We start from the raw sequence: 27,809 nt of genomic DNA on the forward strand, positions 1-27,809 counted from the left end.
TATTATATATAATATATATATATAATCTCTCTCCTCTCTCTCTCTCTCTCTCTCTCTCTCTCTCTCCTCTCTCTCTCTCTCCCTCTCTCCTCTCCTCTCCTCTCCCTCTCCTCTCCCTCTCCCTCTCCTCCTCTCCCCTCCCTCTCCCTCTCCCTCTCCCTCTCCCTCTCCCTCTCCCTCTCCCTCTCCCTCTCCCTCTCCTCTCTCCCTCTCCCCTCCTCTCTCCCCTCTCCCTCTCCCTCTCCCTCTCCCTCTCCCTCTCCCTCTCCCTCTCCTCTCCCTCTCTCCTCTCCCTCTCCCTCCTCCCCTCCCTCTCCCTCTCCCTCTCCTCTCCCTCTCCCTCTCCCTCTCCCTCCCTCCCCTCTTCCCTCCCCTCTCCCTCTCCTCCCTCCCTCCCCTCTCCTCTCCCTCTCCCTCTCCTCTCCCCTCCTCCCTCTCTCCCTCTCCTCTCCTCTCCCTCCCCTCTCCCTCTCCCTCTCCCTCTCCTCTCCCTCTCCTCTCTCCTCCCTCTCTCCTCCTCCCTCTCTCTCTCGTCTCTCTTGCTCTCTCTCTCTCTCTCTCTCTCTCTCTCTCTCTCTCTCTCTCTCTCTCTCTCTCTCTCTCTCTCTCTTTCTCCCAAACAACAATCAACAGTCAAATCATTCAAAAGCATGGAAATATATAGCATTGCTCACAGTGCCTCAATTATCGTTTACGAGGCACGGGACGGCACTGCGTCAGCTAACATGTGCTGATGTGAGCCGGACCTGAGAAATATGTGGGAATGCGCTATCCGGCAGCATGGGGACGACAAGCCTGAAAAGCGAACGGGCATGGATAACGTTAATAGCGCCAAGTGCGTATTATCAAGAGACGGAAAACAATACAGACTGCTTGCGGGGAATGCTTCACATTGGAAGTTACTGAAGCAAGCATCAGGTCTGATGAAACAAGCTCACTTATCCCAATTGGTGTAATTTTTCAATGGAAGAATGCTCTAGACAGCGCAATTCTCTGTTTAGTAAATATCCCTCCCCGAATGCGTCCTGGTTCGATTAGGTCATCGTACCTTGCACAGCATTAGTTGAGAGTCAACTGACGGCCGTTATACCTGAAAATCGCGTCCGCGAACGCCGATATGAACGCCTCGACAATTACTTTTCTTGGCCCCGATCACCGCATGGCTTATGGAATGGCAGGATTTGAATGGCATTATTATGACGTCATGTCAGTGACTGAAATACTCTCCCCGATATACCTTTACCCATTTTCAAGGTTGTGTAACTCCGAAACTCGACGGGCTCAGGCCTCAAGAAAGACAGGATTGTGGACAGCATCGAACGGTCCTCAAGGTGGTTATTTCAGTTCAGAACCCCATATAAATGTGGAGCATTCCCAGTAACAAATAAGACCGACAGCACGACCCTTTCAATGGGCAAATCACGAGGTCGCAGCAAATGCAACATCTTAATAGAATACCAAGAACAACCTCTTTGATACTGCAACCTCTGAAATGACATTTGCTTGCAGGGTAAACGTGAAGCCCCGTCTCACCGTTTTATGTTTCGTTAAAATCGCAAGTCCCTGGTCAATTCTCCTGAGTTCCTTTCAGACTGCCAGCCCGCGTCTTGCTTTTATGTTCCCGCTGATATTGCAGCAAACAACGCTGTTTCGCCGGCCGAACGCCATATTTCAATACAGTCAGCTGGGATTCTGTCGTCTCCCGGGTGTAGACAACATCAGCATATGGGAGGAGACGGGCGCGCAGCACAGCGCTGAGAGAAGGCGCCGCTGACAGCCGAGGACGGGGGGGGGGGACGACGACGGCGGACGCTTGGCGCCTGGCGATACTGATCCGAGTTAGAACCCACCTCGTCGCAAGGAGGAGTGCATTGAGATTTCATCGTAAGCAATGTCAATATTTTGAAGTGACTCGGTGCATTTCCCAACCGTACAAACACTCGGGTAGTTGAACCTTTTCACCACAAGCGAAAGGCTCTTAACATATTGTGCATTGGATGGGTATGTTAAGACGCGCGTGCAGACGACCTGCGCTCGCTTGAAGGCAGTGAAGTCTTCTCGACGGGACAGACGGACGTGCAACGCCTACCTTTCCCGCTGGAACTTGAGCGTGTGCACCACCTCGGGTATCTTTTGCCGGATGTTCCACATGTTCAGCGTGTCATCCGTACAAGCAGTCACCAGCGCCCCTTCGTTCACCAGGAACGCTATCTGAAAAGCACACGCAAACAAATGACAATGGAGCAATGAAAGGTCACTGAGCGGTCCGCTTTGACTTGTCAACTGACTACCTTGGTCATTGAATAAAGCGGTCGATACACACGTCGCTGAAAGACTCGATTGGTTGGTGCCGTGGGAGCGTCCCACCGTGCGCCACACTGTCCTTTCAACTTCCAGGCCTAATGTCGGCCGCTACGAGGGTCGCATGCCAATAAACGGCCCAAACAGATCGACAGCACTTCAGGCTTTTGAACAGTTCTCCCGCATTGGGGTCCGAGGCCCGCTGAGGCGGCGACGGCTCCTCAAGCTGGCGGCGGCATTCGGAGCCGTCCGCGGGGCGAGCAGCGCTGCAGAGGGCCGGCTCTGCGACCAAACTGTCGTGCCAAACGCACCGTGTCTCGACGTCCAGGCCGTCTAGTGGCCCAGTCACAGGCTACACTTCCGTGGTGGCCGCGACCCGCCCTAGTGCGAGCTCACGCGACTTTACATTATTGACCACCAAACCATTACCAACGAATTACGCCACAGCAGCCGGTACTCCCGTCGCCTCCACGGCCGTCCGCACTCGCGGTCAGGCCCAGACACCCCAGGCCAGGGAGAAGAGTGGCGGCGGGGGGGGGGGAGGGGGGAGTCGACACCGAGGGCATGTCGCGCACCCCGGTCCGTGACATCGCCTGCCTCCGCGGGCCAGCCCGGCCGGCTCTGCGCGCTGCCCGTGCTGACGCACCTGGCGCGCGCTAATAAAGAACGGAGCCGCGGCATTCACTACCGCCAATAAGACGGACCCACACGGTCACCGACCATCCGCCGACCTAATTGGAACTGTGCTTGCAATAGATTTCCGCCGAATCCAATCAGACCATTTAATAGGTTCCGAGATTTATACAAGCACGTAAGTCTGGTTGGCAAAATTTGACTGCTTGCGCAATATTAATCCTTTGATGCGCGCACGTGGGTTGGCGAAACTCGTTCGCCGGATCAACAGTAGCTGGATTTTCTCGGTTGAAGAAACTCATTTCACGTGGCATTAGTGTGCCAAAAGGCCAAAATGAAAAGCAACGCGGTCTCATTTTGAGCCCAGACGCAAGCCCAAGAAAGCTCACCGCATGGAGATAAGGGCGCCCGATGTTTGCAGCAGGAATCAAGTTAAGCCGCCAACTGTTATACCTCACACAAGCACTGGAAGACCGGGTGGGAAATTCGGCCGCCGTCGCGAGAAGGGAAGAACGAAATGCCGCGACGACGCAACAAAACCCAACGCAGCAGCAGTCAGAGCGCGAATAGGATTAATCCACGCGGACGTGGTTGGATTAGTAACATACGAGCGACCGACTACCAAATGTCACCACATAATTTTGAAGCCCACATGGAATGAGAAAATCACTGAGTCATGATGCCTTACGTGAGACATTGCTACTGCAAAGCTCCCATTTGTCGACACAATGCTGACCGACCAGTGCACATCACACTACGGGATGGCAGAAGGGCGTTTCCATTCACTTAGGGCTACATCTTATTAGACGCATTTCATCATCAATACCACTTAACCACGTTTAGTGCATTTCCCATTCGTTATCCCCTCGAGCCCCATTCATCGATCGTCGCCGCGTTGTTTTGATGCAGCACGAGTGTAGCGAGCCATTTATCTCAATTTCCTCACCAGCATATCAAACAAAAATTGCGTAGTCGTCTCAATTCTTTTTCTGTCATGACACCCAGCATATTAATTTCGGAGAAAACTGGCACCACCATATTCCAGCCACAGTTGGGCAGGCCTAGGTGGCAGGCCAGTGCCGTAGCATGCAGTCCTGGGTTGAGGACGACGGCCCAGCGACGCTGGCTCGGGTCAGCAAAAAGCGCTGTCGCTGGCCCCATCGCTACAGGTATATTAGTCGGCTGGCAAAAGACCGGCGCCAGCCTGTAACGGGGAAGCCGTGTCACGATATTGTAGAGCACGGTAAAGAGTTCCCTACCGCCGTAACGTCATGTCTGTCTTGCCGTTTGGTCGGAGGATAAGCATCCGTTCAAGTGAAAATATACTGAGAGAAAATATACTATACATCTAGGATGCACGAGTTCTAATTCGCATGCACCTGAAACCGAAGTAATCCGTGCAAATCGGCCACGAACATTTCTGAAGTAGATGTCCATAAGATGTCGTGCGTTTGATATGCAGTGAATACAGCAACGACGTGATCAGGAGCAAGCTATTACACATAACAAAAGCCCAAACATGGCCTAGGAAAATTGTTCGACTACAACAAACAGCATCTTGAGAGAGCGCTCGCGTCAAATCAAGGTGGGCCACCGCGTGAGTTTGAGCTGGGCCCATTTTATTTCACGCCAGTGTTATGAATGGACAGGTGTGAGCTCGAGTTCCAAATGAACACATGTTGTTGTCCGGAGCCTAATCCCGCCATGCAGCGTTCCCAAAACAAGTAGGAGCCCGGCTCGGCCAGTGCGCCGCCTAGCGTTGCTGGCGAATGCCATCGGCCACCTCCAGTGGCTCTTTCTCGAATTCCCACACCGGCGGCTCCAACGGCGTTCCGTCCACACTCTGTTCTAGTGATTCGTGCAGCCTGCCTCCCGTGCATGTCCAGCCCTCGGGCACGTCAAAACGCGGCTGCCGGGTCCGGCCAGAGAGTGGATGCCAGCCCCGCGCCAGAGGCGTCCAGCCACGTGGTCCCCTCGCTGCACGTCGGACGGCACATATCTGCGTGATATATCATATCTGCGTGCACATATCACGGACTGCGTGACGGTCGTGCCGCCGTCGGCACTGACGGTCAGCGGAGCGCCGACGCTTGGGGGAGGCGCGGCAGCGCCCATCGCCGCTCGCCGGCCCCGCCCGGCCGCAGACGACCCCACGGCGCCGCTGACGTCACCGCCACGTCAGCGGGTCATCTCCGAGCCGGCAGCGCTGTTGACACCGGGTCCACACGGCCGTGCCCCAGCCGCGGCCAGCGCGCGGCGGTGGCTGGCCGTCGCGTGGTGACCGGGCGGAGACGGTGGTTCCCGGCCGGCCGTCGGGGGGACGTGGAGAGCTGGCCGCTCCTCGACCGCCCATCCGGAGCCGCCTGTGGCGACGCACCACGGAGTGCAACACCTCAGCGCTGCGCAGCTGTCGGCAGCTGCCGAGGCTGCCGTGACCCTCGTTTTCTTTTGAACTTCAGCCGGATGTTTTGAGGGAAGAGTTCTGGAATCAAGTGCTTGCGAACCATAACTTTTTGCGAAGACAATGACCCCACCACCCAAGTCCAACCATTCAAGTTCAGCTAACAATATCTGGCGAAAGGTTCAAACAGGCCACGCAACGGTGTAATAAGGCCACCCAATTTAAGCCAACTTTTTCGCCCAGTTACCAGCTGACCGTCAATGACAGTGGCGGTCAGCGACGAAGGTCAGCAAATGGCGTCATATCAGCGCGTTTTCCGGAACGCCACCCACATGCCTGTCAGACATTGGTCCGTGTACGACGCCGTTACCAAGTGAGCTGCAGGCACGGCTCCGACCGCGCCTGGTGTTCCCGTGCGAGCACGGGCGCCGCCGCCGTGCGGGGCCGGCGCCGACGCTGGCATTACGGCCACAGATGCGCGAAGGGAAGGTTTTTGTCCGAGGGTGGAGGTCATTTGGGACGCGCTCGATATCCGGCCAGCCATCTCACGGAGCTCCGACGAATGGACGACGGCCGCCGGATGGACACTCGGCGGATTATGGTAATGCCGCGGTAGTTGAGATTCATCACCGGCTGGCGCGATGGAGGACGACCACAGGTCAGACGTGGCCGGAGATGGGTGGGAGTCGCTGATGCAGCAGACGATGGCGATGGCGAATCGCTGACACAGCAGATGATGGGGATAGGGAGTCGCTGATGCAGCAGACGGTGGCGATGGGGAGTCGCTGACACAGCAGATGATGGGGAAAGGGAGTCGCTGACGCAGCAGACGATGGCGATGGGGAGTCGCTGACACAGCAGATGATGGGGATAGGGAGTCGCTGATGCAGCAGACGATGGCGATGGGGAGTCGCTGACACAGCAGATGATGGGGATAGGGAGTCGCTGATGCAGCAGACGATGGCGATGGGGAGTCGCTGACACAACAGATGATGGGGATAGGGAGTCGCTGATGCAGCAGACGATGGCGATGGGGAGTCGCTGACCCAGCACATGATGATGCAGATGGGGATAGGGAATCCCTGACGCACAGATGAGTGGGTAGGGAATCCCTGACGCAGCAGATGATGGCGATGGGATGATGATGATGATTTGGGCCTTGGGGCGCACCGACTACGTTGGTCATATGGTGCCCATATGGCGACGGGAGTCCCTGACGTAGCAGATGAGGGGTTAGGCAGTCCCTGACGTAGCAAATGATGGGTTAGGGAGTCCCTGACGTAGCAGATGAGGGGTTAGGGAGTCCCTGACGCGCAGATAACGGGGTGGAGATGCACTGGCACAGTGGTTAACACAGATACTGACACGAAGACGACACGGGTGGGGGCACTGATACAATAAAAGTCCTGGTGAGTCATTGGTCCAGTATCTGACATGGATGGGAAGTTTCTGAACCAGTGCGGACAGAGTGGGGATCGGTGACACAGTGCGTGACAGGGCGGGGATCGGTGACACAGTGCGTGACAGGGTGGGGATCGGTGACACAGTGCGTGACAGGGTGGGGATCGATGACACAGTGCGTGACAGGGTGGGGATCGGTGACACAGTGCGTGACAGGGTGGGGATCGGTGACACAGCGCGTTGTGGCGGCGGGGAATCGCAGACGCCTGGACATGGGTCGGATGGGGAGTCCCTGGCGCAGAAGATGGCGTTGATCGAGAGGTGCAGAGCCCAGATATGAGCGGGGCGGGGAGCCCCTGACACTGGAGATGATACCTCGAGGTTCCGGTCATCAACATCTTGAAACATTCACACACCAGTTGTTGCAATACAACTTCTTAGTTCCAAAACACACAAGAAAACCACTTTGTGACAGTGATAGCTATTAGTTAAAGTCAACTCACGGAAAAGAACAAACAATTTATGATGCGGGAAAACAGATTAACGATGACCGTTAGCCCCCGTGTCCATGCTCCCAGTTTATGGTTCAATTTGAGCAGCCAGTTAACTTTCAAAGTGAAACTGCAATACATTTTGCCACTTACACCACAATAGCTGGCATTTCATGCAGTCGAGAAGTCCGATTTCGGTCGTCCACAAAGTCACACCACTCTCAACGGCCCCGTAGTCACGCCACTCTCAACGGCCCCGTAGTCACGCCACTCTCAACGGCCCCGTAGTCACGCCACTCTCAACGGCCCCGTAGTCACGCCACTCTCAACGGCCCGTAGTCAGGCCACTCTCAAGGGCCCCGTAGTCACGCCACTCTCAAGGGCCCCGTAGTCACGCCAATCTCAACGGCCCCGGCTTCCGCCAGCGCTGGCGACGCTGGCGAACTCATCGGTCATACGCGACGATGACAACCCGACAGCGGACACATGCGGAGACACAGCACAGCGGCCCGACAGCGGACGTCTGCAGCCCATCGGAGCGCGGTCCGGCACTGCACCAGCCTCGCTGCTGGGCGCCTGCTCGCCAGCGGGGCGGCGGCCGGCCGAGCCGCTGGCGATCCGGCCGGCCAGAACGGCGGCCGCCGCCGCCGTGCGTCGCGGCTGATCCCCAGGCTGCCGGACCGCCCCCCCCCCCCCCCCGCCACACACACCAAATGACCAGCCGCTGACAAGGCCCGCTTCAATCAGGCGGCGGCGCCCACCGCGAGGGGTGGGGTCAGGTCACCCCCGGCAACCGCTCCACGGACGGGAGAAATCGGCCGCCGCTGGTGCGGGGTCACCACGTACCAGCACGTAATTCGTCACCGCGTCCGTTAAAGCCCGACTCAACTTGGGGAAATGACGAGTCATAAGTACCCGATCGCTGCCGATTAGAGGTTGGCTGGGCTTTCATAGCATATAACGACGATGTGTCCACATCCATCCGTCATGCAACCATTTTGCTCGTGATGAACAGCGCCATGCGGGTGGAAAATACGATGCTTAATTTTTAGATGAGCGTGTACGATCGTTTCTTAATGGATGACATTCCCAATGGCGTGCTATGTTGTGCGGCTGTTGAGTGGTCACGCCATGATTTCACAACTGCTAGAGACTCACTCTTCCAAGACGTACGGCGGACGGTCTGCTGGTCGGCAAACTCGGATCACCGGTTATGTGCAGGGCAGACCCTCAGGCACGCGAGGCTGGTGGCGCAATCGCTTGGTGCGAGCCGTATCATGGGTAGTCGAGCCATGAGGGACTCCCTTCAGAGCCCCACGCCGGAAGGGACCAGCGGAGGAGGCCGCGCTGACGGTAGACGGGCCATGAGGGACTCCCTTCAGAGCCCCACGCCGGAAGGGACCAGCGGAGGAGGCCGCGCTGACGGTAGACGGGCCATGAGGGACTCCCTTCAGAGCCCCACGCCGGAAGGGACCAGCGGAGGAGGCCGCGCTGACGGTAGACGGGCCATGAGGGACTCCCTTCAGAGCCCCACGAGGGAAGGGACCAGCGGAGGAGGCCGCGCTGACGGTAGACGGGCCATGAGGGACTCCCTTCAGAGCCCCACGCCGGAAGGGACCAGCGGGGGAGGCCGCGCTGACGGTAGACGGGCCATGAGGGACTCCCTTCAGAGCCCCACGTCGGAACAGACCAGCGGAGGGGGCCGCGCTGACGGTAGACGGGCCATGAGGGACTCCCTTCAGAGCCCCACGAGGGAAGGGACCAGCGGAGGAGGCCGCGCTGACGGTAGACGGGCCATGAGGGACTCCCTTCAGAGCCCCACGTCGGAAGGGACCAGCGGAGGAGGCCGCGCTGACGGTAGACGGGCCATGAGGGACTCCCTTCAGAGCCCCACGCCGGAACAGACCAGCGGAGGGGGCCGCGCTGACGGTAGACGGGCCATGAGGGACTCCCTTCAGAGCCCCACGCCGGAAGGGACCAGCGGGGGAGGCCGCGCTGACGGTAGACGGGCCATGAGGGACTCCCTTCAGAGCCCCACGTCGGAACAGACCAGCGGAGGAGGCCGCGCTGACCACCAGTGACGTCGCTGCAGCTAGTGGCGCCCGGACTCAGTTACTAACACCGCTATCAGGGTCGCACATTTACCGCGCCTCATTTATTCAGTAAACGTCCGCGTGCCGCTAATTGCAATCTGTTAATATGCGCACGGAATATGCCCATCGATGAGCAACGCATCGACCAGAGCGGTCCCGTGCCAAGTTATGGATGTCATCACCAGCATCCTGATAGCCCGCGGCAGCCCAGCAGCCATAGCCGAGCTATGCCACTGAATTTCCGGTACAGCCAACGGCGAAAGTCCAATTTCAATTTCAGCATCATTTACAGCGAAATCTGCAGTCATATTGGTGGTCCAATCGATTATCGGTGGGCTACGGGCTCACCACAGGCGTTGCGATTCCTCGGAATGAGTACAAGTCTTAAGACGAGGCAGCAGCATATCATCACGTCATGTTTCGGAGAAGCGGCGGCGTCATCTCCTCCCGTCATCTTTAGGACAGGCGGCCACGGCATGTCATCACGTCATCTTCAGGACGGCCGTCCACATCATATCATCACGTCATCTTGAGGACAGGCGACGGCGTCATGTCATCCCGTCATCAAGTATGCACTCCGCTGATTAACAGAGGTCAACGTCACGCAATGCGACTAAAAACGCGAAAACAGTCTACCATGTCAGAGAACCAATACCCCTCCGCCACCACCCCCGTCACCATGTGCAATTTCCCACGTATCGCACACGCAGACAGGCGTCATCCCACGCGTCTTGCTCGTGTCACACGTATGTACACATGTGGGGTGTGCCAACCGGCCGGAGGGAGCAGGTATGGATCGGCTGGTGGGTGCGGGCATGGACCGGCTGATGGGCGCGGGCATGGACCGGCTGATGGGCGCGGGTATGGACCGGCTGGTGGGTGCTGGTATGGATCGGCTGTTGGGTGCGGGTATGGACCGGCTGGTGGGTACGGGTATGGATCGGCTGTTGGGTGCAAGTATGGACCGGCTGGTGGGTGCGGGTATGGACCAGCTGGCGAGTGCGGGCATGGACCGGCTGGTGGGTACGGGTATGGACCGGCTGGTGGGTGCGGGCATGGATCGGCTGGTGGGTGCGGGTATGGACCGGCTGGTGGGTGAGAGTATGGACCGGCTGGTGGGTACGGTTATGGACCGGTTGGTGGGTGCGGGCATGGATCGGCTGGTGGGTGCGGGTATGGACCGGCTGGTGGGTGTGAGTATGGACAGCTGGTGGGTGCGGGTATGGACCGGCTGGTGAGTACGGGTATGGACCGGCTGGTGGGTGCGGGCATGGATCGGCTGGTGGGTGCGGGTATGGACCGGCTGGTGGGTGCGAGTATGGACCGGCTGGTGGGTGCGGGTATGGACCGGCTGGTGGGTACGGGTATGGACCGGTTGGTGGGTGCGGGCATGGATCGGCTGGTGGGTGCGGGTATGGACCGGCTGGTGGGTGCGAGTATGGACAGCTGGTGGGTGCGCGTATGGACCGGCTGGTGAGTACGGGTATGGATCGGCTGGTGGGTACGGGTATGGACCGGTTGGTGGGTGCGGGCGTGGAGCGGCTGGTGGGTGCGGGTATGGACCGGCTGGTGGGTGCGGGTATGGACCGGCTGGTGGGCGCGGGTATGGACCGACTGGCGGGCGCGGGTATGGACCGGCTGGTGGGTGCGAGTATGGACCGGCTGGTGGGTGCGGGTATGGACCGGCTGGCGGGCGCGGGTATGGACCGGCCGGACGCCGGCACCACCACTGACCTGCAGCACCGCTGGGTCGCCGTCGTGGCGCACGTGGATGTCGACCCCCGGCCGGCCAAGACTGTCAGCTGAGTTCAGGAAACGAACACAAACGATACTGGACACTCGGCCGCCACACATAGCCAGCACTGGGTTTCGGGCACCACCGCGTGTTTGTCAATTTGGGACTGAAGCGTACGTTGTCAGCGGCTACACACTATTCATTATGTCCACAACCGAAAACTTTGGTGCTGATTTTCCTACTCACGTCACAGGAAAGACAGATAACCTCATCAATCTATCAACCCTTGCAAAACAAATACAGTACTTTGCACCAAAGTGGGTCCAGGAAGTGATACGTCAAAACATCATTTACACTTAAATGCTAGAAGCGATAAAGCTTTCCCCTAAAGTGCCTGAGGCAGTGGTCGTGTTACTTCACACAGCAGCAGGCACGCGTGGTTGGTAGGCGCACACAGGAGGGCGGCGACCGCGTACCATCGGCAGCGTCGAGCAGCGCACTGCAGGAGACGCACCACACCGGGGCGGCCCAGCTCCGGTACGGGCGGCGAACGCTTAGAACAGTCTGTCTGACGAAGCTGCCCAAATCAGCGACTGACAGTGACCGAAAGTCGACACTGCGGTCACCTCAGTCCACGCTGATGCGGTCGCTGTCACACACAATACGCGGCGATCAGCGGCGGCGCACGCGCTCCCACGTGCCGACCATGCGAACCGCCCGTTGAGCCGGCCGCAATTGGCAGCGCCAGAGTTGACGCAGCACACGCTCGCCGTCCGCGGCGCGTTCAGGGCACGCCACCATCCCCGCCCGTCCCTCCATCCGCTCTTGCGCCTCCCGCCGGGCCCGATACGCCGGCATCAAACTGGTTCGAACTTACGTTGATTAGCGCTATTTATTGGCGAAGTTTTGTCATCAGGTCGCTGCTGACGCAGCGTGACGGGGCGGTGCGAGCGGCGGGCGAACGGGCGGGAGCAGGGGAGGGGCAGCCGCCCGGCTCGACATGTCGCGGCCCCCTGGCAGAACGGGTCAGCCGGCGGCGACAGCGCCCCCCCCCCCCCCCCCCCAGGCTGGGGCGCTCGCCACACGCCCGAGCACAGGGTGGGGCGTCATGCGCATCAGCTGAGGGATTCGGCGCCGGGCAACAGCGCGCGTCGACTGGAAACCCATGCCCAGACAGCTGCGACACGACTCGAAAACGAGCGAGCAGGTTCGTTGTACGTGAAAAATGACGCAGGAATGCAGAGCGGGTATATGTGGGAAGTGAAGTGATGGAGAGATGACTGACGCGTGGAGAACAGCGTGACACAGGATGTTGCATGGTGTGGAAATGGAGACATGATACGGCCGAAACACGACCGTCTTTTTTGCCTAAACGCGCCGAGAGCGGGGTGCAGCGTGCGCTACAGACTTCCCCCGATGCGAAAGACCGGCAATTAGTCCACTGGCGCTCACTACAACGGCCGGGTATTCGAGTCAGTCGTGACGCAGCATTCCGCCGCATTCCCACGGCGCCAAGAGAAGTGAGCTTACCAGCAAGACGCATGCGCAGCGTGGAACGAACGATGGTGGCAGTCATCGGCTGTCATCATGAAGATCATGTTAAAAACTCGGCTAATGGAGGCACACAATCTTGACAGCCTACACCAATGGGGCTGATTAATGCGCCGGTTAGTCCGCCTCTGGTGAAAGTTCAACAGGCAGAGGCCCGATGATGTAGCATTCGTGCGCTAATTCATAGCCAACATTGCCTGGAGGTTGGTGACTGCCTGGCTCCCCAGGCTAGGCCATTTCACTTGAGGAAATCATTGAATTTGCAATGGTTGGCGGTTTTGACCATAGTGACCATAGGATTCCGAAAAATTAAACCTTTTTGGTTGATATTAGTCACAAAGAGCCAAAAAGTGTCCGTATGGTTCGCGTAGTCAAAGCTCTCAGTTAACCACGTCCCGTGCTCGAAACTGGTTTCCGAAAGGGTGTTATCGACCTGGTCGCGGCCGATTACGCCGTCCGACCACCCGCCGGAATGTGCTGAGATCCAAGGTCTGATATCCGTTAGTGAGTTGTGGCCGGTACATTCACCTTCACCGCACAGTTGGCTTCACATCTTCATCTGCTCTGGTTGCTGACGTCTGGTGTCAATCCTCAGCCAACCCCAAAACCGTGCGGCCCACGTCGTCCACGAACGAGGGAACGTGACCGCCTGAACCCCTCGGCCTCCATGTTTGCCGACATGATTTGCCGCGTTCTCCTCCATCAGTGCCTGCCAGCCTCGATCACTGCGGCCCTGGGTCGTCTAGACCTGTAACTCGTTTTGACCTACCGCCCTCCAACTTCCAGCAACTAGAAAAGTTCACGTTTTTCACATTAATCCAATGAGGAGGTGCCACACTGAATGCAAACACCTCGCAAGATATTCAGATATTCAGGGCTTTCTTAAACAACTCTGCTTCTCACTGCTAAAAACTTAATGAAATTGAGACCAGTGATTGTTAAGATATTATCTTCTTGAAAGCCAGGCCGGGCCCGGCAACTCCAGCTGATGAGTGTATGGCAGCTCAAGTAAAGTCCGCTTGGCCCACAGCCCCACTCGCATCATAACATCATACAGCTCCAGCTGATGAGTGTATGACAGCTCAAGTAAAGTCCGCTTGGCCCGCAGCCCCACTCGCGTCATAGCATCATACAGCTCCAGCTGATGAGTGTATGGCAGCTCAAGTAAAGACTGCTTGGCCCGCAGCCCCACTCGTATCATAGCATCATACAGCTCCAGCTGATGAGTGTATAACACCTCAAGTAAGGTCCGCTCGGCCCGCAGCCCCACTCGTATCAGAACATCATACAGCTCTAGCTGATGAGCGCATGACAGCTCAAGTAAGGCTCGCTTGGCCTGCAGCCCCACTCGCGTCATGGCATCATACAAAGTGTTCAGCCCGGTACATATGTCCGGGGGCAGCCGCCTAACCCCGGCGGGCGTCAACGCCCTTCACACTCGCGATGGAGGATGTAAAATCTTCTCAAGGGTGACGCATGGAAAGAGTTAACTTTAAAATTACTATCCATCCCCCCCCCCTCCCTCCTCTCGCCAAGGGTTTGGTCCGACCTGTGTCGTATCCGGCCGGCGGCACGCGGGCTGCGGCCAGTGGCGCGCGGGCTCCGGGCGGCGGTGCGCGGGCTCCGGCCAGTGGCGCGCGGGCTCCGGGCGGCGGTGTGTGGTCTCCGGCGGGCGGTGCGCGGGCTCCGGGCGGCGGTGCGCGGAGCTCCGGCCGGCGGTGCGCGGGCTCCGGCCGGCGGTGCGCGGGCTCCAGCCGGCGGCGCGCGGGCTCCGGGCGGCGGTGCGTGGGCTCCGGGCGGCGGTGCGCGGTCTCCGGCCGGTGGTGCGCGGGCTCCAGCCGGCGGTGCGCGGGGCGCGCGGGCTCCGGCCGGCGGTGGCGCGGGCTCCGCCGGCGGTGCGCGGGCTCCAGCCGGTGGCGCGCGGGCTCCGGGCGGCGGTGCGTGGGCTCCGGCCAGTGGCGCGCGGGCTCCGGGCGGCGGTGCGCGGGCTCCGGGCGGCGGTGCGCGGGCTCCGGCCAGTGGCGCGCGGGCTCCGGGCGGCGGTGCGTGGGGTCCGGCCGGCGGTGCGCGGGCTGCGGGCGGCGGTGCGTGGGGTCCGGCCGGCGGTGCGCGGGCTGCGGCCGGTGGTGCGTGGGCTCCAGCCGGCCAGCTGACCGACGGCCGCGTGTCTCCCCCGACGGGCGCCGACAGGGTCATAATGCCGTCACGGAGCGGCGCCATCGACCGGCGCCGTCCGGCCAGCCAGAGCGATGACCCAGTTATGGCGCCCGGGCCGGCGGCCGCCCGCGGCGTCCAATACTAACACGTCTCACCACTCGCCGGCGACGGGTCGCCTTGCGAAAGGAACCCAGCCAAACTTCGGTGCAACACCCCAATGTCGGGCTTCACATGACGTGGGCCTGTCAGCAGACTGCCGGCTGGACCAAACTGCCGTGATAAGCTGCAGCCGATGAGAAACATGATAGTTTTCTCGCAGACGGTTTCAAGTACTGTGAGTCGATCGCTGTCTGCGCTGACCCTTCCCTCCAACTTAAGTCAGTGGTCTTATACTGACTGAGATATTCTAGGACAAAATATACGGTGCCAAATATCTGACGTTGCACACAAGGTCACGCGGTACACAAGGTAGGTACACTGTCACATGTGTTGACCTATGTTGAGGTGAGGCAAATGGGAGAAAGCGCCGCGGTGTTACACATATTTAACCCGCTTATCCGCTGCAACTTCCTTAGCCCTACTAGTGAACTTTTTTGAGAAATCTCGCTGGTAGATGGCACCGCTCAGCGGTGCTTCGCGGGGTTCGGGCAGTCCGATAAGGGTGGCGGTTGCCTGGACGGCGCCAGATAATGACCCCAGCCAGATAGGGTCTGCGCCAGCCGCAGCGAGGTACGTCCGCCGCTGATAACGGGCACCGCACTCCGTCGGCCCCAACACGGGCTACTTCCCGCGCGGGAGACACATTCGGCGGTCCTGAGCGGAGACTGGCCATGGCAGAGCGGGGCAGACTGGGCGACCGGAGCGGTGGCGCTGCCCGGTCCGCCCACCCGGAGACGCGGCGGCGGCGGCGGCCGAGTGCAAAACCGAGTCAGCCGGCAGCGCCACGTGTGCTCGGCGCGCCCCCAGGGGCCGCCGTGGTGCCCAGGCACTAGCTGCAGCCTGCCCAGGCAACCTGTGACGGCGGCCTGCGACCTCCGGTGCAGGGCTGGGCCGTTAGCCGACTGACGGACGCCGTGGCGCGCAGGATTCGGGTCGCAGTCGGACATGCGGACGCTAACTGGCGCCTCGTGGGTTTATCAGAAGAGTGGGATTATTAGAATGCGTCCGAGAGAAGAGCATTTCTCAGTGCCAAACGTCATCCCCAAGTTGCCAGCTATGACGTCAGCGGTAGCTGCGCCACGACAGCTCGCACTCATCGGAGTACAGTTGCTGGTGTGTGACGAAGCTTTCTGCCGCGTTTTATGTAGCTGCCTCAGGGAAATACCTCGCCAATGAAGACCTGGTCCCTGGCAGCACGAAGGCACGACGGCCAGTCTCCGGATCCTGGCATGCCTCCAAGGTTTTAAGCTGGAATTGTGCAAACCCCATTCAAGCTTGTAGCGGTCCCAGTTCGATCGGGCTATACTATGAATATATTTTGCGTGTCACTTTGCCGACCTGGTAATAAATTAGACGGGGCGACATCTAAGACGACCGACAATAAATCTACCACGTTTAAAGCCCTGCGACGCTAGCTGGGAAAACACGCTGGTGCTGGAGCATTTAAGGCCGGGAAGGTATGACCGGAACGCCCGGATTCCCCCTCTAGTATGTCACAGTGACAGTTTCCCCCATAAGAAATGAATTTTCATCTCGCAGCACCACCAACTACTGCAACCACTTCCACAAATTTGCAACATGCTTATGCACTTCGCCAACAAGCTCTGCCTTCCAGTTTCACGCATCCCAACAGCAAACCACTGATCTGTGACGCAAAGTGACACATTGCGCCGCCAATCGTCACGCTGTGACGTGCAGTGGACCACCGAGTCGGGACCCGGGTGGCAGGTGATAACTGACCGCGCATGGTGGACGGGCTTTCCGATCCAAGAGCTAGATGTAACATCTTACTACCCATCAGCCGTGTTTCTGAAATGAAGTGGGGATCCCATGGGATCCACTGGATCCAGGCAATACGGCTCATGTGCTCCTGAACTGTGCGCGGGGTTATGTCCAAGATCATGTCTAAGTGCTTTTGGACCTAGTCAGGTTTTCAGATGCGCCTTTCTCGCAGACTTGGTTTTCCTAGACGACCCAGTGCAGACTTATACGCGCGATCCTAGAGATACCCTGACCATCCGCAGGCCAGTCGAATGGTGCAGGTCCGTCCGACGGCACGGTGTGAGCCTGCGAGAGTTGGTTCAGCACCTGGCGGCCGCGTCGTTGCTGGAGAGGCGCCCGAAGACAGCCTGTGGCCGCGCCGCGCCGCCCCGCGCCGCGCCGCGCCGCGCCGCGCCGCACCGCACCGCACCGCACCGCACCGCACCGCACCGCACCGCACCGCACCGCACCGCACCGCACCGCACTGTCCAGGCGGCGGCTAAGACAGGCGTGATGCGCGGCTCCATCAGCGCCGCTCACCGACCACCGGGCGTGACCGGCACGACCCGCTCCCCGTAATGAGTCGGAGCGGCCGGCAGGCGGCCGTCGCAACATGACGCCATACACCGTCGCCGCCACCAGACGGTGCCCAGCGACACACGGCGGCGTGCCATGGCGCCAGAGCCGGGACGCGCACGGCACCCGGTGACGCCAAGTGCCGTACCTCGTACGCGCCAACATACCGTAGCTCGCGGCGACAAAAGAAGGTGCTCGACCTCGAACGGTGCGTGGCACCCAACAGCGCCTCGTGACACTCAAGGACTGCCGTTTTCCAAAATTGGAATTCATTAGCTAAGAGAAATTACCGCAGAGTTTCTGTGGGAGATAAAGAAGGTGGCAACGATGAACGGTGCCATGCGTGACACCTACCTTTCAGGTTTAGCCCCCATATGTATGAACGAGCACTCCATACAGCGCCGTGTCCATTTCATCCTTACGCGACGACAGCTGATGCAGGTTTTATCATGAACGTATCGCTACGAGCTTGCAGAAGTGTGACAAACGCTGCCGAATTTAGCCCGTTTGTAGCCTCGAAAGAAAACGGCTTTCTCGGCAAGCTCCTCGGCAGCGACACTGTGGAGATATCCCTTCCAGTGTCACGCTCACTAATGGCCACATTTGCCCACTCGGAAGCCGAGATCAGCCCTCACCACCAGATCTCTCCAGATCTGACCAGTGCAGGAGCTGACCAGCAGCGCGGGCCTCGGACCCGATCTGCCTGTCGCTGCACCTGACTGACAGGGGACGCGGCCCCGCCGCCGCTCCGCGGGCCGGCACCCCCGGCCGCACACACACACGGCGCAGGCGGCCACGCCCTCCTGCCACCTAGCGACACCGCGTGCGCCTGAGCACGTCGGCTCTGGTGATGCTGTCCGAGCCGACGACACAAACTGGCTGGGACGTGGCGCAAGGGGGTGGATCTGACAGGCAAGGACCTTCCAATGGGGGTCCAGTCCAGAGAAGGCTGCCCTGTTCTCGGGTTCACTATTCCCGCTTTCGTGACGCGGCGAGGGTGTGGTATGCCGCGCCTTTTAACACAGGGCGCGGTACTGGCGGGGTAGCCCATTGTAAATGGGCATAGGGTTCCCCCAAAACAGAAACACGAAACAACTGACCGCCTGCAAATCCGAAGCTGCATCCGCACCATACACTTAATGCACCTTTGGCGCACATCTCACTGCAATTACATGAGTACAAATAATTATAGTCTCCACACTATCGGTCTGTAAATCGTAGAGCTGTAATCGTCCTATCTGCTTTCATTCTCATTACAAAAAACAAAAGTCTGTCGACAGAAAAAGACATCAGGGCGTACGGAAATGTCACCTCCCACCGCGCCTTTCCACCCAAACGGGCTGGGCTCGGCTCTCTCTACAATCCTCGGCGGCGAGCTTTGTATGCGACGCTCGCCTGGCCAAGAATGTGAGCACAGCCTGTTCACGCCTGCATTAACGCCACTGCCCTTGATTTGTCAGTCTCAGGCCCGGCAGCGGAGTGCGCCTCTCCCTCAGACGTCGCTAATATCCGGAGGGCTCCGAGGCATTCAGCATGCAGCTCGGGCCGCCCGGGCTGCTCGCGCCCGGCTCCCGCCACAATTTGTGACGCGTTGCTCCGGTATTCCACCCGGTCATCATGAAGGACAGCATCGCCGCTGCAAGCGAAGGGGATGCCGGAATAGCGCCTTCACACAGCGAAGGCACTGAACCCAGAACCGACCGACCACCCGTGGTCAGCACTGTTCACTGGAAACCAGACCTGCCGATGCATTCAAAATACGTATATAGTTACATACTTTGTTACGCATGTGTTCGTGCCGTATTTCAAATTTGAGCTGCATGTCCACGATATATAATTTCCATTGCATCGGTTTGGTTGCGAACCCTAGCCTGGCAATTGTTATGCAAAACAGCCAAGATGGGAAAATTTGTTAGATGAAACTTTCCTCAAAGATGGCGCCAAGAATTTCGCTGCCGTGCCCAGCCATGAGAACATGTTATGAGTTTAAGGGAATGTACGTACAAGCTAGTAACTGTCCAAAAGTCACACGGATTGCCTTTTCCAAAAACAACAGTGTAAAAGAAACATGAAGGATAAAAGTGGCAGGGCTCACCGGGTGCCAAGTGCCAATTCCGCGTCAGCGGCATCCGTGTGCAGAACACCGTCCGCCATCAAAGGATATGATGCCGCATAACATGTTCCACGTCATGAATTATGCAGCTGACAAGCAATAGATTGGTCGCTGCTCATCATTACGCCTTTGAGCAAGTTTAAAATATATCGTTCGGAGAGAGACACCACACCGTCAGTGGAGGCCAATTTAGAAATAATGAGCCCATCTGGCACTCCCGATATGTAACTATCGTTGCCGGTTACGAATCGGCCAATAATCCAGAGCTGATTAATTGTGCGCTGGAAGAAACTGATCAACTGACAAAGTTTCGTGCGCCAGTTTCGTATTTTCTTCATTTATTTAGCGAGTGGTGCTTGGATCCAAAATACGCTAGGCAACTGATGAATCCTCCCCCGCATGTCCGCTTTACGCCACTCAGATCCCTCCCCCTCCCCGGGAAAGATGACCCAACGCAAGCCCACGGCCGCCGTGCCTGTGACTCGGCGAGCCGGCGGCGCGCCGGTCGGTGACGGGGCGCAGGGCCAGCCAGCTTCGGCCGAGGCCGCACGGAAAGGATACAGTCGCAGCGAGCCCGTCTTGGTGCCGATGGCCAGCAGCTTCTGCACCGGGTCGAACGCCAGCGCCGTCGGCTGGTGCGGGAAGCCATGGCGCACGATCTGAAACAGCAGGTAAGCTACGGTCAGACGGCCGGTCCGTCACGGACCGCAGTCATCAGACACCCGCCGGCCGCGGTCAGAAGGACAATTAACGGAATGCGGACGGACCATTAACGAAGTACAGACAGTGACAGCACATCTTCCTCGGGACCCAGCACCGTCTGACGACGCTTCCCCGGAGGCTGGCGGGCCTACCCGGAATGACAGCAGGTAGAGAACAACATTCCGCTACCCAGAATGGCCGCAGCACCACCCCTCCAGGCGTTCATCTCGCCCATCACATGAAATATTCTGCGCGCGACCACCGCTGACGATACGCTAAATCGTTCAAAACCCATGACGTGCGCGGAATGAAGTTATAGTGGTCCAGACCAGCCAACGAATCACCTCCGGCGTCGACTGGACGGCTGGACGGAGCTTCGGCCGCTGAGTTCGCACCGCGCCCCGGGGTCTGCTTAAGACAGCTTAAACGCCAGCTTTCAGTGGGCCTTCGAGCAAAGACACACGCAACCCGGCACGTCCACAGCCCGAGGTGCGCCCGTCGTTTCATCCCAGCTCCACGATTGGTTCAACAATCCCAAATCGTCTGTCACGTCAGCGAAGCCGAAAAACAAAAATCGTCCTCACCGCACCGCAGCGCTCACTCTTGTCTAACCGCCCGGCTCAAAACGCGACCCCAGGGCCGAGCGCCGCCGCACAAACTGGCCGCAGTACGAGCGCGCGAGGGTTGCGCCCGCCGCCGATCGGCGAGTGGGCCGTCGCGGCCGACGCGCCGGGTCTGGGCAGCCTGTCGCCGGGCAGAGCCCGTCAGCGCTATCGGCGCCGGTCGGCCGCCGCGCCCGCCGCAGCCACCAAAAACAAAGTCCAAACAGACCGAGTGGCGGCGAACAAAGGGAACGGCGGCAAACAAATACGCGCCGAGAGGCCGACAGAGTGGGCGGACAATGGCGCAGCGCGTGCGGGAGCGGCCAGACGGAACGGAACTGGTGCGGTGTGGTCGCCAGCTGGTGCAATGGGCAGCTGTGCAGCTGGTGCGATGGGCAGCCGCCAGCTGGCGCGATGGGCAGCCGCGGCCACGACGTGACGCTGGGACGGGGAGTCCAGGGGGAGGGGAGGGGGACACGGCGGGACCGGAGAGAACGACAGCCGGGGCGGCCAGAGAAATGGCACTGGACGTAACCCACTAATCAAATCCCACGGGACGGGCCGAGCGTGGGAGTGAAGTGACGCGAGAAGGAGCGGTAGACTCGCGAATTAGACTGGTAGGAACAAATGACCGGGGAACTGCAAAGGGGAAGAAGCGGATAGTTGCGAAGGGATGGGATGCAGTGGGAAGACGGGAACGGCATATGGGTAGGAAACGTCGGGCGGGAGAATGTTACATCCAGCATTTGTTCAAGAAACTTAACACTGGTCCTGCAATGATGAATGAAAATAAATGACTTGGAAAGGAGGTTTAGCCCATCCACTTCCGTGGGTGCTTCGTGGCTTCTGAGGGAAAGAAAGAGCTAACAAACAAAACCAAAGACGGCGAAAAGATGGTGGGGGAACACAATCGGGCCGAGAGACGAAACGATGGAATGTTGCATAATCGCTTTCAGCAGAAGAGCCTTTAATGGGAGGGGGGATGGCAAACAAAAATGGAAAACACCACGAGAGGCAACAGAAAAGCGAAAAACAAGAACAAGGACGCCCAAGCGGAAAATGAGAAGCACGATATGACGGAATACAGGACAATGGAAGAGATCAAATGATCAGACGAACGACGAACAGATCAAGACCGAGAGAGCAGGACGGAAAACATGAGGAGCCGTGTGGATGAATACTGAGGTACAAAACACCACAAGACACAGGCAAATGACTGCCTGGAAGAAAACAAGAATGCGCGAAAAAGAATGGACCGAGCGAACGGACGCAAAAGATACGAAAAGGGATCATTGGACCGAGACACGAGAGATGAAGAGGAGAGGACACGACAGGATGGATGGGACAGGGGGAGAGGGCAGGGGCCGAGCAACAAAGACCTGCGGCGCTCGGCACCTTTCCAATGTTCCGTGACCTTCGCTGACACCTCGCTCTGATACCGCCTGTGATACATGGGCCATTTGGGTGGGCTGATGGCTCAGCAGAGTTCGTCAGTGTGGAAACTTCACATCGTGACCAGCGCGCGCCCCACAAAGGTGACGGCGCGCGAAAAATACGGCTCCGAAGGCGCGCCGCAGGATTGTGTGCCCGAATTCGATACCACTCCCCCGGACGCATCGTTTTTCAGATCCCGTCGAGGATAGTGCTCACATTTAAGGGCGCCCCATTTCACGTGGCGGATGGGCTGAAGGGCGGCCTGACGCACGACGCATGAAATGTGGTTCCGAGACATGGCGTAGGCGGAGTCGCCGGCGTCGTTCTGTCGTAATGGGCGGCAGCGCGTGGGAGTCGCCTCGGAACCCATCGGCCAACCGTCCCCGGCCGGTGGGTGGCCCTCAAATCCGCTCAATGAAAAAAGAGACCCATGGAAAGCCAGTCACATATCGCGTACAACAGACGGCCATCGAGTCACGCCCAGGCAAATCGTTCGCTGGGCCAAGGGCCGTGCAGTGCATCGACATACGGCGCTCCAAAGCTGAGCGCTGCAGTCTGGCTTTAGTTCGCTGGGCCAAGGGCGGTGCAGTGCATCGACATACGGCGCTCCAAAGCTGAGCGCTGCAGTCTGGCTTTAGTTCGCTGGGCCAAGGGCGGTGCAGTGCATCGACATACGGCGCTCCAAAGCTGAGCGCTGCAGTCTGGCTTTAGTTCGCTGGGCCAAGGGCCGTGCAGTGCATCGACATACGGCGCTCCAAAGCTGAGCGCTGCAGTCTGGCTTTAGTTCGCTGGGCCAAGGGCCGTACAGTGCATCGACATACGGCGCTCCAAAGCTGAGCGCTGCAGTCTGGCTTTAGTTCGCTGGGCCAAGGGCGGTGCAGTGCATCGACATACGGCGCTCCAAAGCTGAGCGCTGCAGTCTGGCTTTAGTTCGCTGGGCCTAGGGCCGTGCAATGCATCGACATACGGCGCTCCAAAGCTGAGCGCTGCAGTCTGGCTTTAGTTCGCTGGGCCAAGGGCCGTGCAGTGCATCGACATACGGCGCTCCAAAGCTGAGCGCTGCAGTCTGGCTTTAGTTCGCTGGGCCAAGGGCCGTGCAGTGCATCGACATACGGCGCTCCAAAGCTGAGCGCTGCAGTCTGGCTTTAGTTCGCTGGGCCAAGGGCCGTGCAGTGCATCGACATACGGCGCCCCAAAGCTGAGCGCTGCAGTCTGGCTTTAGTTCGCTGGGCCAAGGGCCGTGCAGTGCATCGACATACGGCGCTCCAAAGCTGAGCGCTGCAGTCTGGCTTTAGTTCGCTGGGCCAAGGGCCGTGCAGTGCATCGACATACGGCGCTCCAAAGCTGAGCGCTGCAGTCTGGCTTTAGTTCGCTGGGCCAAGGGCCGTGCAGTGCATCGACACACGGCGCTCCAAAGCTGAGCGCTGCAGTCTGGCTTTAGTTCGGCGTTGACAAGCAGTAACGGTCGCACAGTTTTCCAGCGGTCGCTTTCATCGTTATGGCAGTGTTCGGTGCCGCGGCGCCGGCGGCCGCTGCTGACTCAGCGCCAGCCGCGCCGCAGGGGCGGGCGGTGGTCGGACTCAGACAGCGCCACTGAATGACGCCCCGTGCTGAATGCGTTGAAAGCCAGGGTGGCACGGGTACAGCCCACGCCTTTCGGTCAGGCCGGTACACATGCTGGTGCACATGCACACGTGCATGCATGCACATGCACATGTACACAAGCATTTTGGTGTTTGTGTGATGGGCGTACTCCAGTTCACGTAAAACACGGCGCATCGCGTACTTTCTCAAAATCTCTGGAGTTGTCATCATCAACCATAGGTTCCATTTCGCGGAAGAGTTGTCATTTCTGGCTGACGGCTACGGGCAGGTGTCTGAGCGGCGCTCGAGCGGCTCCGGCCGGCGCTAGTGGCGACCGGGCGGCCCGGCGTCGGCGCTAGCGGCGTTCGGGCGGCTCCAGCCGGCGCTAGCGATGCTGGGGGCTCCGGTCGGCGCTAGCGGTGCTCGGACGGCTCCGCCCAGCGCTAGTGGCGTCCGGGCGGCCCGGCCGGCGCTAGCGGCGCTGGGGCGGCTCCGGCCGGCGTTAGCGGTGCCCGGGCAGCTCCGGCCGCGCTAGCGGTGCTGGGGCGGCTCCGGCCGGCGTTAGCGGTGTCCGGGCAGCTCCGGCCGCGCTAGCGGTGCCCGGGCGGCTCCGCCCGGCGCTAGTGGCGTCCGGGCGGCCCGCCGGCGCTAGAGGCGCTCGGACGGCTCCAGCCGGCGCTAGCGGTGTCCGGGCAGCTCCGGCCGCGCTAGCGGTGCTGGGGCGGCTCCGGCCGGCGCTAGCAGTGCTCAGACGGCTCCAGCCGGCGCTAGAGGTGCTGGGGCGGCTCCGGCCGGCGCTCGTCGCCATCAGGCGCAGCCGTGGCGTCCGTCTCAGCTGTGACCAAACGGGCCCCGGGCCCCGGTCGGCCGCCTGCGCCGGGCCGGCCCGGGTCGGCGCCACATGGCACCGATCGGCCACTGGCCGTCTTCGGCGCGCGACGAGCGTGCAAGAGAGAGAGAGAGAGGGGGGAGGAGGCACCAGCACAGCTGTGGCCGCGGCCGCACCACCGATCAATGCCGCGCACCGACACACGCGACGGCAGCCGCCGGCACGCTGGCCAGTGACCCAGGGTCAGGTCAGCTCGGTGAACAGCCGACCGGGCGGCAGGCTGATACTGCACACGGTGCGGTCTGCACCGCAGCACGGATTCGCAGCTGCCCAAGGCACTGTAACGTGGCCCGGTCAGCAGGCTGAATTATTCCATATATTAAATGAATGTCATGTCTGTAAGGCATTATGCATCATGCTATATATGTATATCTCTATACATACCCACCCCCCCACACACACACACACGCACATATATATATATATATATATATATATATATATATATATATATATCAGCATATAACTAGTGTATGATAATATAATGATGTACTACCGTGACGGAGCCGCCCCCGGTCGTCCTACCGAAAAGGAGCCGTGCGATGGCGACGACTGTTTGGGCTCCCAGACATGCTGAAAGCGAACGCTCCGTCGCAATGCGATCCAGGTCGTGCATAATGAACACAAGAGCGGCGCATCATTAAAACACGCCTAGTATTAGACACATGGATGGCATGAAACAAGTGCAGCATTGGGATTTAAGCTGATTTCCGAACCTCACTTAACACGCAGTTCAGTTCTCAGAAATCCAGTGCTGTCAGTTATAATTCACCGTGAGCGCGTTGTGCGTGTTATGACCGACCGTAACCAACTTTTGAAGCAGCCAGAATGACTCGGTCATGATAAGTCAATTAAGGAACCCACATGCGTGCGGTTGGACAGGCGTAAAACATGTAGCTAGCTCAGTTGCTGACAACAATAACAACGCAAACAATGGGAAGCCACTTTGAAAGGACATTACTTTGTACAACCTTGTAGCAAGAGACCCATGCACTGCACCACTGCTAACGAAGATTACAAAGCCAACAAAGCTTAACAACAAGAACTAGCCTAATGGCCTTGAACACGAAAATAATAGCCTGTCACGCACGCCCAAGCCCAACCATTGTACCTCCAGGTGAATGTTTGTGTCGTGGAGCCCGGGCCACGAGTGTGTTTGGTTCGTAGTGCCCACGCTTATGTCAGTTTGCGGCCCCCAATTATCTGGATATCCGCGGTTCAGCCGTCCCTTCGTTTGTCTTATTGAGGGGCGTAGAGACCCGCGGCTCTTCAAGGGCAGGCAGGCGACAACGTCATTTCTCGGTGGCACGCTCGACTCAAGATTGGGCCTAAATTATGGAAGGTTGCGGCACTACAATTTTCGATGGCTTCCTCTATCATTCGATGACGATGCACTGACTCCCGAATGGTTGCGGATCCGTGGATCAAAGGGCAGCTAGGCTGGGTACTTCCAGACGCACAAGTACATGCGGTTCATTGCATCAGAGAACCATAGCTGCTAAATTCCAGTGCCGTGCTTCCCAAAAGCACCTTCAAACCCAGCAATGCCCCGCTGCGCCTGACAATTGACCGCACCACAAAGGAGTCAGGACGTCTTACCAAATAGGGATGCACTTCAATGTGATGGGCAAAGGCAGAAGTTACCAAATATTCTGACACACCAATTCGGTGAGGATCGGTGCGTAAACACGTATTTTGGCAAGAGCAGTGCTAGCAAACGTTGTTAACGTGAAAATCAAATCTGAGACCTTTAGTCACTGGCCTTCAAGAATGGAAGAAAAAACGATTCCCTAAGCATGAATTGCTTTCTCTTTCCAATAACCTACATAGCAGCCCCAAAAACTCTGGCCATGCGCGCAAAGTGAAAGATGACTTGGGGTGATGGGATGACGAATGGGGTCTGTATGCACACTGTATGCTCCATTGGTGTTGAAACAGGCGGTGGCTATGACGAGTTCTTCTCCAAGCCCCGCAGAGACTCGGCCCCGTCGACTACCTCTCCAAGACCCGCTGACCCGTCCCCGTCGAGTCCCTCTCCAAGGCCCGCTGACCCATCCCTGTCGAGTCCCTCTCCAAGGCACGCTGACCCGTCCCCGTCGAGTCCCTCTCCAAGACCCGCCGACCTGTCCCCGTCGAGTCCCTCTCCAAGACCCGCTGATCCGTACCCGTCGAGTCTCTCTCCAAGGCCCGCTGACCCATCCCTGTCGAGTCCCTCTCCAAGACCCGCTGACCCGTCCCCGTCGAGCCCCTCTCCGAGACCCGCTGACCCAGCTCCGTCGAGTCCCTTTCCCAGACCCGCAAAGACCCGGCCCTGTCGCACACAGGGCTCCGGTCGATAGTGAATGACAAATTCGATTAAGAAGGGGAGGGGTGCTGGCGGTCGGTCGGAAGACAACCGACGGTCGCACCCCATAACGAACCGTGTGGGCTCGGTCGAGACCCACAAACGAGGGCAGGAAGCGCATTTGAGCCGAACACCAACTCCCAACTAAATGTGTATGGCCGGATCCCAGATATCTCCTGCACCCATGTATGGATCTGGGTCTTTATGGTTTAATATTTGGCTGGCTGGCCCTGGTATGGGTGTGGATATTCTTAAGCGACCTCCCTCAGGTGCTAAGACCACATAGCAATGTCGCTTCAGTCTTGCTATATTTCAGAAAACAAACCCGATGGGACTGACTGCATAATGCATGGCGTACCTTCTAGAACAACACACTGCACTTACCACGCGGAATTCACAAACACGCTGCATCCCTATTCATAACTGCCACCGCAGTGCTATTCATTTATGGAAATTGAATAATGGAGCGGCATGTGGCAGCTTCAGCCGAGTTCAGCAGACTACCGGCGGCTGATCTCGATAACTTTGCAACAGATCGCTCAACTTGTCTGCGAAACAACGACGCAAACTAAAATCCTGCACACACGCATATTTATATATTATAGCATTCATAGTCATTTAAACGAGCTTATTAACAATACATGCTTCACCTTCACCTATGTAACTCGTATATACCACAGGAACCACATAAGGATCCTATCAAAAAGCTCAACAAGCCTGATGCAAAAACCCTTGGGGGTTACCAAACAGCTGCGCCGCACAAGAACCTTGAGAATGTCTTTGGACGAGACGCCTGATCTGGAATGAACATACGTAAAAAAGTGGACGTACAACAAAGAAATCCCGAACCAGTTAAGCTGCAGTCGATCGGGGTCCACCACG

The 27,809-nt window shown here is 58.6% G+C and overlaps 1 protein-coding gene across 1 annotated transcript in view; it reads right to left on the reverse strand.

Moving 5' to 3' along the window:
* Positions 1-27,809, reverse strand: part of LOC119103132 (syntaxin-binding protein 5) — a 90,973-nt gene that overhangs the window by 39,548 nt on the left and 23,616 nt on the right. The window contains exons 3-5 of the mRNA XM_037226583.1: positions 19,934-20,031; positions 11,055-11,115; positions 2,090-2,211 (exon numbers count right to left, since the gene is read on the reverse strand). Coding sequence (XP_037082478.1) covers positions 2,090-2,211; positions 11,055-11,115; positions 19,934-20,031 — 281 coding nt within the window. The remainder of the gene's footprint in view (positions 1-2,089; positions 2,212-11,054; positions 11,116-19,933; positions 20,032-27,809) is intronic.

Source organism: Pollicipes pollicipes, unplaced genomic scaffold (genome assembly GCF_011947565.3).
Source record: "Pollicipes pollicipes isolate AB1234 unplaced genomic scaffold, Ppol_2.1 Scaffold_5724;HRSCAF=6776_pilon_pilon_pilon, whole genome shotgun sequence".
NCBI lineage: Eukaryota > Metazoa > Arthropoda > Thecostraca > Pollicipedomorpha > Pollicipedidae > Pollicipes > Pollicipes pollicipes.